General features: G+C 37.0%; 1 protein-coding gene across 1 annotated transcript; it reads right to left on the bottom strand.

Moving 5' to 3' along the window:
* Positions 1-3947: 3947 nt before the first annotated feature.
* Positions 3948-5732, bottom strand: LOC140972512 (uncharacterized). Its single transcript, XM_073434928.1, has 2 exons — positions 5101-5732; positions 3948-4914 (listed from the first exon to the last, which is right to left on the bottom strand). The coding sequence occupies exons 1-2, from the start codon at positions 5730-5732 to the stop codon at positions 3948-3950; spliced, it is 1599 nt and encodes a 532-aa protein (XP_073291029.1).
* Between the last annotated feature and the right edge of the window lie 9242 nt (positions 5733-14974).

Below are 14974 nucleotides of genomic sequence, written 5' to 3'. Positions count from 1 at the left end.
GAGTATCATGAAACTCATATTTGGAATACTGTATATTCTAAACGGTTCCTAGTCGATTCAGCCGCCGCTAAGAAGGATATAGGCCGCTCGAGCTTGAGACTAGTATCTGCGATGTGAGTACCATGTTTCATTGGTAGGGGACATTGTGATGTCCGAGCATGCAGATAGGTGCTCCTGGTAGAGTGCACTGAACAACCCTCCATTAAAGGACTTTCCAAGTGGTTCTCACTTATCGAGTGGAAAAGTCCTAGTTTATGGTTGTACACCATTAGTCCTTATGACCCGGGACAACATTGAGACTCTATGTGCTAGAATTACACTTTGACTTGTTTACCGACTCTCATGGGGTCATCAGGTGGCAAGGTTGGGTGTTCTGTCGAAACATATAGGAGTCGATGCATTGTAGTCGGGGATTCACCGCTTACCTACGGGTATGGATATCCTATGTGTTTTTCATGTATATGTAGTTTGAAATCTCTGATCAGAGTATGGTGGTAATTATGAAAGGGGTTTCATAGATTACACCATCGATGCAACTACGACATGACACATAGTATCGATTCATTGACAACTCTCGATATACCAATGGTTGTCGAATCGGTCGGGATATATGAGTTGAAGGGACCGTACTGTACGCTAACCATAATTGAATGGTTCTTGCAGGCACTATCATTTGATACCTAGGGAATCATGTAAGCGATGCTGCTAGGCGTTTAACATGATTGGTTGGGTACTATCAGACTTGAGTTCTGACGTTCTTATTATCAAGGAGTTGATAAATAAGAATGGAGCAATTGGGGTATGCTCATATAAGGACATGTTTAGTCCGAATCACATGGAGATGTGAACCCACGGCTAGTTGTATCAATGAACCATTGAGGGCCACACAAGTACTAGCTTTCTAGATCCCGTTGAGAAGTAAAATAGTTCAATGTGTTGAACGGCTTATAAAGGAGTTTATAAGCGTAAGGAAAATTAGAAGTATGACTTCTATAAAGGAGAAAATAGTTCAATGTGTTGAACGGCTTATAAATGAGTTTATAGGCGTAAGGAAAAATAGAAGTATGACTTCTATGAGAGAAATATAAATTTTATTTTTGGAAGTGTTCCTAAATTAAAAGTTTGGCCAAGTGAATAATGTATTTGAAAATTGTGATTTTCATAAACATTATTATGGACTAAATTAAATTAATTCAAGTGTTGAATTAATTAAACACTAGTGGGCCTAGTAGAGTCCAAATAATTAAATTAATTCAAGTGTTGAATTAATTGGGCCTTGTAGAGCCCAATTGGAAATAATTATTCAACTAGTGGGCTTGAGTAAAATCAAGTAAAGTCTAATTGGGCTCAAATGTGTTTGAGACAATTTAAATTAAAAGTCCATGAGCCCTTTGTAAATGTTACAAGCCCTTTAGGTTTTGCATGCTTGGGAGGTGAAAGGTTGGAGAATTCTTTTGATTAAAAAATTGCATGGCATGCAACTTTTTGACTTTTGCTTTTTGCAACACCAAGACAAGAAATTAAGTCATTCTCCCCTTCACTCCAAGATGCTTTGGCCGAAATTCTTGAGCAAATTCTCTCCAAGTTTTTCCTCTCATTTTCTTCTTCAAGTGTTGAGGAAAGAAAATTCTTCTCATTGAAAAATCCTCTTAGTTTTCTAGTGCAAATTAAGAGGGGATCTACCTAGTTGGTGGTGGGCTTAATAGTTGAGCAAGGAGGGCTCAAAGGAAGCTTGAAGATAGTTTCTACCATTGAAGAGCTAAGGTGTTTACACCTTAGTTGGAGCCATACATGAATCCTTGTGATTGATAGGTACATTTCTTAACACACTATTAATGTCATTTTGTGTTTATTGTATTTGCTACACATTATTTACTTGGTGGCCGAAAATTTTATGCTAAAATCGAAATTTTTGTGCTTCCGTTGCGTTTCCGGTCACCGTAACCGATCCCCTTTCAAGGATTGCTGCCAAGATCTATATAAGTCCAGGAGGTCTTGGGTTCTAATCCTGGGACGGCAAAAGCTCCAGTGCCTGGGCTGGAGAAGTTCTATGAGTAATGGGTAATGAGATAACTGTGAGGGGACTTAAGCCCAATCCGGACAGCCCATGTGCATTACAGGTACTTTTTTTCATGTAAAATCATAATTAAATACATATTTAGGGTGTAATAGATGAGAAAATAAAGAATTATGGCGTGCTTTTGCATAATTTACGCACGAAAATAACTCAATGATGCGAAGATCGGCGACGTAGAACTCCTAGGCTGAATTCCTTATGAAAACCGATTCTATTTGCTTGAAGAATTTTCGTGTGTGCTTGTGTTGAGGGGGAGGGGAGACTCCTTGTAAAATTTGAGGGGATGGGGGCGTGAGTGACGTGAGTTATGAGGTGTGGGGAAGGGTTTGGGGTCTTTTTATTTTAAATAAAAACTCCTAGTGTAAGCCTAGACCCATTAGTATGGTAAAGTAGGCCAATAAGCCCATTAAGTAATATTTAAAATATTTTGTTTAGCAAAGTTCGTGAAATTATTAGCCGAGTTGTCAAAACGTTCGTATTTTTGTTGGAAATCGAATACCGATAAAATTTACATCTCGGCGTATAAAATCACCTCCAAACTCTTTATTTTCAAAAATAAGAAAAAAACATCGACCTTATTTTAAATAATTGAAAAAAATTATTTAATAAAAATATTTTCTATTTTTCAGCCCTCGATCTCCGTTCCTCGATCGTAACTCGAATAACCCTTAAAATTATATTTTAATGCATATAAGTAGAAAAACTACTAAAACATCATATAAACATGTCACATAATCAATTAACATAAATTTTAATTAATCATTTTTCATATTTTCTGGATTTGCATGCAGTTGGATTACGTCGTCTTAATTTTGGACCTTACATCAACCCCCTCATACTGACCTTTTGCTTGCCTTCAAGCAAAATAGGTCATAGACCACAACTAAGACACAAAATAAGACACCAAATAAAAGTACTAGCTTGTACTTCAGATAGGTTTATTCGCAAATCATGTGAGTCACCAAATCAACAATTAAACGCAAGTTTTCACTCTCCTGAGTTCCATTTCAATTCGTGACCAACCAGTAAACACAATGTAGTAGAATTTCATGGTTGCACAACAATATTTATGGGGGTAATGTCAACATGTGCTCAAGTGGTCCAAAAAAAAATTGGGAGTACACAGATCATTTTCATTATACACTTGTCAGAATTTTCATCCGACATTCCTCAACGCCGTACATCTCCATCTTTTCAGCCTAGGGATATGATTTCATCCCTTTTTGGCCCCCCTCACCTTACATCCCCTTTTTTTTCTCATTTTTTTTATTTTTGAATAAGTGCATAATTTTCTCATGTGTACTCCCTAGGCTCTGGATATAAAGCATGTGCGTTTATTTGGCACAGGGAAGAATTTTCCGGTTCTATGCACGACTGGGAAGAAGGTTATTCCAGATTCGCTCAGGATTTCTACTCGAGTTCATGCTACTGTTAGTCCTTCATTTCCACATACATTCATTCAAGTTCTACTCACATCTCATGTCTCTAGTTTTTCCCACAAATTTTTTTAACTCAACTATTATTCACACCACTACCAAATCCCATTATATGTGCATATAAAAATTCACAGTTCAAGCCAAAATGCATGCTTTTACCAGATGGCGTATTAATAACGAGTGACAAGACTAAGAACACATTACTACAAAAACGGCAAACGACAACAGATCCGTTGTCGTAGCCATTTTAAAACTGTTGTAACTGAGGGTGTTGTTGAAATTCCGTTCAACGACAACGGTTTTTATCCGTTGTGGTAGATCAAATTTGCGACGGTTTTTAAAAACCGTTGCAAATAAAAATAACGACGGGTATGAATAAAACCGTCGCTAATTCAAAATTAGCGACGGTTACATAAACAAGTGAACTCCCTTGATCAAGGCTCGTCCCTCTCAGTTCTGATTGTTTTGGAATCGAGCAACTCCAATTTGTGCTCCACTGCGCCACCCAGATAGTGTTTCAATAGTGGGGCATTGACTGTGAACGGTTCATTCTTCCCATCCTTCAAAGTTATGGCTCCCGAGGAGAACACATTGGTAATAATGTATGGTCCAGTCCACCTTGATTTGAGTTTCCCAGGAAACAAACGCAACTTGGAGTTGTACAGCAATACCGCTTCACCCTCTTTGAATTCTTTCGGCGTGATGCGCTTGTCATGTGCTTGCTTTGTATGCTTTTTGTAGGTCGATGCCAGGTCATCGGCTTGACCTCTGAATTCATCTAATTGATCCAATTGCAGCAACCTGTGTTCACCTAAGTACACATACTTCAGGTGTGGAGACAGTGGTTTGAGCTCAAGTGTCGGTGGTTCCTTAATGCTTGACTTCTGAGAGGTCAAGTCTCTTCGATCCCCCAAATCCTCCAATTTCATCCTTACTGGCCTCTTCCGTAGATGTTTGGCATTAAAGTATTCCACTATTTTAGTTTTTTCTTCATCCAGTTCATCCTCCTTCAATTCAGTGGTGAGAGTGGCTTCCAATGGATCCATCATAGCATCCTGTACAAAATTACACACAAGTGAATCCAAATAATAAACTTTAGAACAATCATTAGTGTGCAGTGTGTGCTTAAGAGTGTTAAAGACATCAAAAGTAATTTCCTCCTCTCCCACTCTCAATCTCAACTTCTCTTCTTGCACATAAATCAAGGCCTTGGCAGTTGCACGGAACGGTCTCCCTAAAATCAAAGGCATCTCCCTATCCTCCTCCATGTCAAGCACCAAAGAATCTGTAGGTCCCATTTTCACCAATATATCTTCTATGACTCCTCGTAGATACTTGACAGATCTGTCTGCTAGCCGCAAAGACATCCTCGTTGGCTTAGGCTCTCCCAATCCAAGTTTCCTCAATACCGACAAAGGCATAAGATTAATATTTGCACCAAGATCACACAAAAATTTATGAAAAACAACATTACCAATCATGCAAGGAATAGAAAAACTCCCTGGATCCTTGAGTTTTGGTGGGATCTTGTTTTGCACCATTGCAAAGCAGTTTTCAGTTAAGTTTATCGTCTTTTGGTCTTTCAACTTCCTCTTATTTGCATATATGTCCTTCATAAATTTAACATAACTAGGCATTTGCATCAAAGCATCAGCGAAAACAATACTAATGTGTAATTTCTTAAATACTTCAAGGAACTTACTGAATTGCGCATCAATTTTATCTTTTTTCAATGCTACCGGAAAAGGTGGAGGGATAACAATTCTAGATTGTGCAGTGGGTGCAGGTGTAGAGTTAGAAGACTTACCCTTGGATGTTTCTACCTGTTCCTCTTGCGAGGGGCTTTTTGCGTCCTCCTTTGACTCTGAAGTCTTCGCACTCCTTAACTCAATGGCATTCACTTGCTCTTTCGGATTAGTCTCAGTGTTGCTTGGCAAGGTTCTCGGATCCTTAGTAGCGATCATCTTAGCCAACTGCCCTATCTGATTTTCTAACTCTTTTATTGATTCATCCTGGTTCTGTAGTCTAGTTTCGGTGGATGAGATAAATTTAGACATCATTTGCTCCAAACTAGACTTCTCCTCTCTAGGCTCAGGTTTATACATCGGTTGCTTACCATACTGCTGTCCTCCATGTGGTCGATTATGACTGTTTTGACCACCCCAAGAGAAGTTGGGGTGTTGCCTCCATCCAGGATTGTATGTGTTTGAATACTGCATTCCTTGTACGGTTTTGAATTCCCACTTGATTCATTGGTGCTTCGTCTTGCACATAGAAAGGACCACTGTCTAAACAATCCTTAGCAAAATGTTCCCCTCCTTATTTATCACAAAATACCTCTTGAAGGCGCATTGCTGTCCCATTCACATTCAAGCTATATATTTTCCTATTAAGTGTTTTTAGTTGTGCAGTGACAGCAAAAAAATCAGTTATCTGGTGAAGCCCTGCACTCCTCCTCTGTTCCTCTCAGACTGAGGGTGATAACTACTAGCAGCCATCTCCTCCAATAATTCATACCTTTCTTCGGCTGTTTTCCTCAACAGATTCCCACAGGCCGCAACATCTATTATGGTATCGTTAGACAATATTAAACCATAGTAAAAAATTTGGACAACTAACCAAAGAGGCAGTTCATGATGTCGGCATCTACACAGTAAATATTTGTATCGCTCCCATGCCTCAGAGAGTGACTCCTGCTCAAATTGAGAGAAGGTGGTTATGTCCGCTCGCAACTTCACGGTTTTTTATGGAGGAAAGTATTTCAAGAGGAATTCTTTGGCCATATCCTCCCGAGTTGTGATTGAACCTACAGGCAAACAATTTAACCAGTCTTTAGCTTTGTCATGCAAAGAGAAGGGAAATAAACACAATCTAACAGCATCATCAGAAACTCCATTAAATTTAAAGGTATCGCGAATTTCAAGAAAATCCGCGATGTGAGTGTTTGGGCCATCTAGCGCATTTTCCCCAAACTGGACAGTGTTTTGAATAATGACTGGTTTGATCTCAAACTGGTTTGCCCTGATGGTTGGCCTCACTAGACTTGGATGCGCTCCATCAAGCGAAGGCTGTGCGTACTCCAACATGGGTATGCGTCTTGGCTCCTCGACTCGTAGATCTTCGTGATGCTCTTCCTCATGTTCGTTCATGTTCATCATGTCTCTAAGCCTATGTTGTTGTCTTCGTCTGCGGAGGGCTTTTTCAATCTCGGGATCGAGTATCTCTAGTTCAGATTCTAGAGACCTTGGCATGCACCAAAAGGGATATTTGCAAAGAATTTGAAGGCGTCAACTTGAACAAAATAAAGAATGCTAAATTAAATAACCAAGAATAAAATTCTGGATTAATAGTCCTCGGCAACGGCGCCAGAAACTTTATCGAGCAAAACTTGCACTGTAAAATCCTTGGTAAAAATCAATAATATTCAAGCTCGAAATAATCGCAAGTGTACGATGTCAAGTAATAGTGTAGTGTAGAAGAGTACGAGTATCGTTCATCCATAGACTGTATGTCGCAACTATTATTCCCAATTATTTAACCTTTAGTGACGATAATTCAGATGATTGTTTACTACTATGATGATAAAATAAAAACTCAACGAAATGATTCACGGATTAAATGCTGAATTAAATAAGCTAAAATGATTGAGTAAATATTCAATGAGAAATGAATTTTTTGAGAATCTCGGTTCACCTACCCCTGTTAATTTAATTAATTCGACAATGATCTACGCTTTCGACAGGATTTTCTAACCGATTGAACACACCCTCTCGAGCAATGCCAAACTTTAACGCCCAAAAATAAGTCCACATAGACCGCATGCATGAAAATTATTAAATTGTTAAAATATTTTAATTAAATGATTTTGGACGCATGAATGATATATTTTGAATGACTAAATGATTAATTATGTAATCTCGCTCGATTGCATAATTTAAAAATTTTCAGGTGAATATCAGTTGTTGACTGGGGACAGAAGACCAGAGACGATTAAGGTGTTAAAGATTTAAAAGCTAAATTTTTATTTTAGTTGAGAAAATATTTATTTTAAATAATTTAAGAATTTTTGCATTTTTAAGGTCAAATTTAAATTAATTAGTGGGAGGAACAAAATTATGTATTTTATAAGGGATTTTTTTTGGAAATAGATGTTTTTAAACCTTTTAATTTGAGGTCTAATATTTTTATTAATCTTAATGGGCCTAATTTATTAATTAAAAACTAAGGTTGATTAAGCCCATTAGTTAAGTTGATTAAGAAAGCCTTTTTGGTTTTCTAAAATAAATAAGCCCCAAACCCTACACACACACACCAAAACACCTAAACACACATACCCGCACACTAAAACACACACACATAAAGGTTGCACGTCGTTTTGGGTTGTTTAAGGCATGTAAAGGCGTGGCATAGGGCTGGGGGTTCTAGGTTCTTTAAGCTTGGTCCAGTAGGGTCTCTAGGGTCCATTCATGGTCCTAGGATGGTCAGCTAGGGGCTGGTTGGGTCGGCCATGGGCTAGGGTCGAAGGGATTGAGGGTTTGTGCAAGCTAGGGTTTTCGAAAAATGAGCAAACTTTTCCAGCATGGTTCTAGGCTTGTTCAAGGGTTTTAATTGGCATGATTTGGGATGAAAAGAAGTTAGTAAGGTGTTAATAAGCTATCGTTCGAGTCTGGTAAATTTTGGTTAAGTTTTGAGTCAATACGGGTTAAAATCGGGATTTAGGTTAATTTTTAAAACAAATTGGGAAATTAGTTGAGGTGCTTAATTTTACGTCTAAGAAATGTTTATGGGTGTATTTTAAGGTGTCATGTTAATTTTAGGGATGAAAATTTTATGATTAAAATTTGGGAAAAAAATATTAAGTTTTGAACTTATTCGTGTTAAAAACATTTCATGGTTTAGTCATTAAGTTATTAAATCTAAAGGCTCGGGTTATGTCTAAGAAAAATATTAGAAGTTAAATTTAAGCTTATATGATGCTATGGGATAGGCTCGAGTCAATAAAGGTAAGAGAAAGTCAAAATCAGGAATTTTGGAGTCCAGGGATAAGATGGTCATTTTGCGTCCCGGGTAGTACCAAAGGCTTGGAAGTGTCCCGCATAATCATAATACATGATAAATTATATTTTAAAATGTTTATGATGAAAATATGGTATTTTACATTATATGCTAAAGCTGACGATTTTCCCTGGAAAAATGTTATTTTACGAATTTTGAAGGACACGATATTTTATGAATAAAAAAGAAAGAAAATATTTTGAAGGATGTGAATTGACTGTAACAAACATGATATGATTGGGAATATAGTGAGGGAGAAGGCCCCAGAGGGAGTCCGTTTACAGGATAAGGCCCCAGAGGGAGCCCGACGATCGTATTTTCACTTTTGGCGAGGCCTAGCGCCCGTCCCCATGTACAATGGTGAGCTAAGACTGATCAGTTGACCACATGATGATACGATTACAGATAGTCACTTTCAAGGATCAAACTTCACCCAAAAATGATATACGATGATGGAAAGCTTTACGATTTAATGATTCATGATATGATATATGATTACCAGATTTTATGCCATATTATTTTATTAAAAGATTTTTTTTAAAAGTTGCATGTGCCTGTATATGTATTAGTTGTTATGTATGGTTAGAACGTGTTGAGTCATTAGACTCACTAGGTTTGGATGGTTTCAGGCGAGAATGATTTTGAGGGAGGCGCTGACGCTTGAGTGGATCGAATCCGGCAGTACACCCCCGAGGGACATTTATTTTCCACACTTACTTAGTCTTTAAAGTTTTTATGTAAAGATTTTGAGGATTATTTATTTAGAGATTTTTTGCTTTATTTTGAAGTTTAGTTTTGTATTATTTTAAAATTTGACGTATGATTTTGGTGGTTGACGATTTATGGATTTTTATGCACTTGAGATTTTTAAATGTTGAGTTTGATTTTAAATGAGGGTTCAAAGTTCATGATTTATGATTAAAAAAAATTAGTATTATTTTAAAGTTAAAAAGTAAGGGACGTTTCAGTTGGTATCAGAGCCAAGGATCCCGTAAGCGTTGTGTTACTGCCACTCCGAGAAGCTCAAGAAGTCAAGCCTCAAGTCTGTGAGTATTTAATGCTTTGAATTTATATGCTGAAAATTTTTGAATGCTTTTATGATATAGAAATCTGGAGGTTGGATGTTGTTTTAAAATTAAATACATGTTGGTTAAGTGGTTTGGACGATGTGTACAGTTATGTTTCAGAGACGTGAGGAGAATTTTGTTTTTGTGTATCTTGAATTTTTCCCTACCTAAGATTAAGTTGAGGTGAATTGAGCTTGGTGATTTAGGACTGCTTGTTTCGAATTCTACATTGTGTAGAAAGAGAATTTTGAATTTGATGTCGGGGGTTAAATTTTTAGGAATCATGAACTTAGGGACTGGATTATAATAATTTGAGGGACTTAATTGCAAGTTTTTGGAAATATTGAGGGTATTTTGCTATAATTCGAAAATATAGGGGCGAAGTTGTATGAATCCAAAAATTTGGATGGCTAAAGGCAAAAATTTGGGGCTAAATTTGAGAATTCGAGAATTTTGGGTCTTGATTGCAAATTTTAGGAAAATTATGGGGTCATTTCAGCAATTTTTGAAAGCTATGGGAGCCGTTTTGCATTAAATTCGATAGTTTGCGGGGACTGGAATGCGATAATTTAGGCTTCATGGAATAATTCGAGAACTTTGGGATTTAGGTTGCAATTTTTTGAAAGGTAAAAAGGTTCTAATTGAATGTAGTCGGCAAGTAAATTACCGATTAACGGTTACAAAAAGAATTGCGATTGAGTAAATTAGACAGATATGTAAGCATGATGATGTCCTAGGAGAAATGAGAAATATTGGTATTGGCGATTTTGATGAGAAAGTAAGATTCGTCAAATTAATAATTTTTGGGTATCATAGTGGATTATAGAGAATTACAATTGTATTATAAGTGTTTTAAAAGCTGCATGTGCCTGTATATGTATTAGTCGTTATGTATGATTAGAACGTGCTGAGTCATTAGACTCACTAGGTTTGGATGGTTGTAGGAGAGAATGATTTTGAGGGAGGCGTTGACGCTTGAGTGGATCGAGTCCGGCAGTACACCTCCGAGGGACATTTATTTTCCGCACTTACTTAGTATTTAAAGGTTTTACGTACAGATTTTGAGGATTATTAATTTAGAGATTTTAAGCTTTATTTTGAAGTTCAGTTTTAGATTATTTTAAAAGTTGACGTATGATTTTGGTGGCTAACGATTTATGAATTTTTATACACTTGAGATTTTTAAATGTTGAGTTTGATTTTAAATGAGGGTTCGAATTTCATGATTAATGATTACAAAAAAAAATTTAGTATGATAATAAAGTTAAAAAGTAAGGGACGTTTCACAAACTAACTCAACACAGTGAAGTAATTAAATCTCTATAATTATTTATCAAAGTAGAATTACATGTCGTTCTATGAAATTCCCTAGCTTTCGACCTATTGGACTATGACTATCGACGTGTGATGGATCGGTTCTAACACCTGCGAAGGTGCTTCAAATGCAATATTCTCAATGAGCTTCAATAGCTCGTGTTTTAAGAATGTAAACACCAATGAATTAAATCGAGTTTGGTTTTAAACCAAGTGGAAGACACACGAAATAATCTTTCGTTAAGAAAGCTGACTAATTTGAAAGCTTTTTAACATTTGTAAACTGAATAACTGAAATAAAGGGAATCAGTTCTTGAATATATCAGTTCAGTTATGGTGAGAACTGAACTGATAACAGCTCGAACTGATCAAATCAGTTTGAAAACGATAGTTAAACAGTTAAGTACACAAGATATGTTTATGGATGTTCGGAGACTTCCACTGCTCCTACGTCACCCTTTCTACCACCTCGGGTAGGATTCACTAGAGGACTTTGATTTATACAATCTCTTGTACAAACCCACTCAACTTAGGACTTACCCTACTGCCTAACTGAACTCCTAGTCTAGACTGAAGGCAACACCTTCCAGCCAACACTTGTTTAACGTCTATGTGTTAAAGACTACATGCACAATTTTAACGTCTTTGTGCAAGACTCACTCAGCTTTTCAATACGCTTTAATTTTTGTATGTATGTGAGTGATGGTGTGTGTGCGTGTGTGAGAACTGATACGAAAGTGTTCACACACACTGAGGGAAAAATGCTTCTAATCTAAGTTGATAACATTTTGACATGTTCCCTCAAATTTGGGCTGATTTCTTCTAAAAAGCTGATATGAGTTGAGCGTGCTTTTTTATTTTCCGATCTTCACACACTTCTCTATATCTTCACGCTTTTGTTGATGGTCTTGGTCTTGTATTTATAGAGGCTTCGAGGCAGTTCATCAAGACTCATCAAATTTGTCCATTGCAATTTGAATATGTTCCTCGATATCTGTTTCTTGTCCTTTCTGACAGTCATTCTGGAACGTCTTGATTTTAAGCTCTGCTGCAACATCTAGTATTGTCTTTTGACTAGACAATTTATTTTCTTAAATGCGCACAACTGGATTCCACTTAGATAAGCTTGTCGTGTTCTGCAAACTGGTCGGTTCCTAATCGATGTCCTGAACTGGCCTGTTGAACTGGTTTGGTGAAATCAGTTGGCACGTCTGCTGAACTGATTTCACTTCTTCAGTTGAACTGGTCAGCTGAACTCTTCATCAGTTGAGCTAGTCATCAGCTGGTCGGGCTTCTGAAGGTCTTCTACTCAACTACCTATCATCTGGTCAATCAGTTGAACTGGTTCGGTTTTGGGCAAGCAGTTGGTGCTTTCAATTTGCGTCGATAGCTTCAGTTTTGGCTCGATAGCTTTCTGCGCACTTTGACAAATTTAGTAGAAACAAAATAACAAGTTTTGTTAACATCAAAATCAAGATTGCGAACATGAAATGTTCCAACAATCTCCCACTTTTTGATGATAAAAAAAACTTGTGCAATTAAAGCGATTTTAAAATTGAAATTTTAAAAACTGACTCGTTCAAGAGAAAAACAAAGAAAGAGTTCGAGGGATAAGAAAGAAAACTCCCCCTAAAGATATGAATTAAAAACGAGTTTAAAACATTTTTCAGTTCGAGAGATAAGAAAACTCCCCCTCAAGAACTGAATTAAGAACCCCCCCTTAAAAATATAATCATTTACGCGATTTAATGAAGTTTCAGCATCTTTTAACATTCAAGCAGTTTAGGCAACAAATTTTGAGATAACGGTTCAATTACATAGTAATCAACTGGATAAACATGATACTTATTTAATCAAATAATCATCCCTTGTATCATACAATAAGCACACCAACATGTGTAAGGGAATTGCTACTACAATAGCGAATTTTAAACAACATCAAGTATCAGTAAGTTTATACATAATAGAACTGAATATACCAATAACTGGTTGCCTTGAAAGCTTTGAAATGCTGCATCGATCTTGAGTTTTCTTTGCCAGAAGAGCAGCTAATTTTCCTTGGACTTGATTTCTGTGCTGGCTAACTGGTCAAGCTGACTCAAACTGGACTCAACTGATGCTGAACCGTATTGATAATCTATTTTGATCTGATATAACAATGAAGCGGCGGTATACCGCTGATGATTAAGCTCATAATCATCCAGCATTTCAGCGTAGCTGGGTTTCATCTGTTGATCAGCTAAACTGGTATGCTGGAAACTGAAATCTTGTCCGCTGATCAGTTTAGCTATTCGGCTGTCAGTTTGAACTCAAAACCTTACAAGTTGCTAAAACAATAAAATACGGAGTCGAGAGAAGTGGCTACAATGTTAATTGCAGATCCAACAATCTTCTCTCTTCCCACGGTAAACTCATATAAATATTTTAAGAGGATTTTGAAAAACATTTTAAATAACATTTTGAATCATATTTAAAATATCAGTTTTCAAATGTTCTTCTTAGAACAACTAGCTCTGATACCAATTGATGGATCGGTTCTAACACCTGCGAAGATGCTTCAAACACAATATTCTCAATGAGCTTCAATAGCTCGTGTTCTAAGAATATAAACACCGATAAATTAAATCGAGTTTGATTTTAAACCAAGCGGAAGACACTCGAAATAATCTTTCGTTAATAAATCTGACTAATTTGAAAGTCTTTTAACTTGTGTAAACTGAATAACTGAAATAAGGGGAATCAGTTCTCGCATATATCAGTTTAGTTATTGTGAGAACTGAAATGATAACAGCTCGAACTTATCAAATCAGTTTAAAAAAGATAGTTAAAAAGTTAAATACACAAGATATGTTTATGGATGTTCGGAGACTTCAACTGCTCCTACGTCCCCTCTTCTACCACCTCGGGTAAGATTCACTAGAAGACTTTGATTTATACAATATCTTGTACAAACCCACTCAGCTTAGGACTTACCCTACTGCCTAACTGAACTCCTAGTCTAGACTGAAGGCAACACCTTTCAGCCAACACTTGTTTAACGTGTATGTGTTAAAGACTACATACACAATTTTAACGTCTTAATGCAAGACTCACTCAGCTTTTCAATACGCTCTAATTTCTGTATGTATGTGAGTGATGGTGTGTGTGAGTGTGTGAGAAATTATACGAAAGTGTTCTCACACACTGAGGGAAAAATGCTTCTAATCTAAGTTGATAACATTTTGACATGTTCCCTCAAATTTGGGCTGATTTCTTCTGAAAAGCTGATATGAGTTGAGCGTGCTTTTTTATTTTTCGATCTTCACACACTTCTCTATATCTTCATGCTTTTGTTGATGGTCTTGGTCTTGTATTTATAGAGGCTTCGAGGCCGTTCATCAAGACTCATCAAATTTGTCCATTGCAGTTTGAATATGTTCCTCGATATCTGTTTCTTGTCCTTTCTGACAGTCATTCTGGAACGTCTTGATTTTAAGCTCTGTTGCAACATCCAGTATTGTCCTTTGACTGGACAATTTCTTTTCTTAAATGCGCACAACTGGATTCCACTTAGATAAGCTTGTCGTGTTCTGCAAACTGGTCGGTTCCTAACTGATGTCCTGAACTGGTCAGTTGAACTGATCTTGAACTGGTTTGGTGAAATCAGTTAGTACGTCAGCTGAACTGATTTCACTGCTTCAGTTGAGCTGGTCAGTTGGGCTCTTCATCAGTTGAGCTCTTCATCAGCTGACCGGGCTTATGAAGGTCTTCTGCTGAACTACCTATCAGCTCGTCAATCAGTTGAACTGGTTTTGTTTTATGCAATCAGTTGGTGCTTTCAGTTTGCGTCTTGATAGCTTCAGTTTTGGCTCGAGAGCTTTCTGCGCACTTAGGTAAATTTATTAGAAACAAAATAACATGTTTTGTTAACATCAAAATCAAGATTGCGAACATGAAATGTTCCAACAACGTGTATCCAACTTCATATCTCTATGTAAATTGTAAATCCACGGACTATGCTACTCGTTCTTATCACGAACTATTTT

This window comes from Primulina huaijiensis, chromosome 3 (genome assembly GCF_012295235.1).
Source record: "Primulina huaijiensis isolate GDHJ02 chromosome 3, ASM1229523v2, whole genome shotgun sequence".
NCBI lineage: Eukaryota > Viridiplantae > Streptophyta > Magnoliopsida > Lamiales > Gesneriaceae > Primulina > Primulina huaijiensis.
The sequence above is the reverse complement of the archived record's forward strand: the minus strand, read 5'-3'. Positions and strand labels throughout refer to the sequence as shown.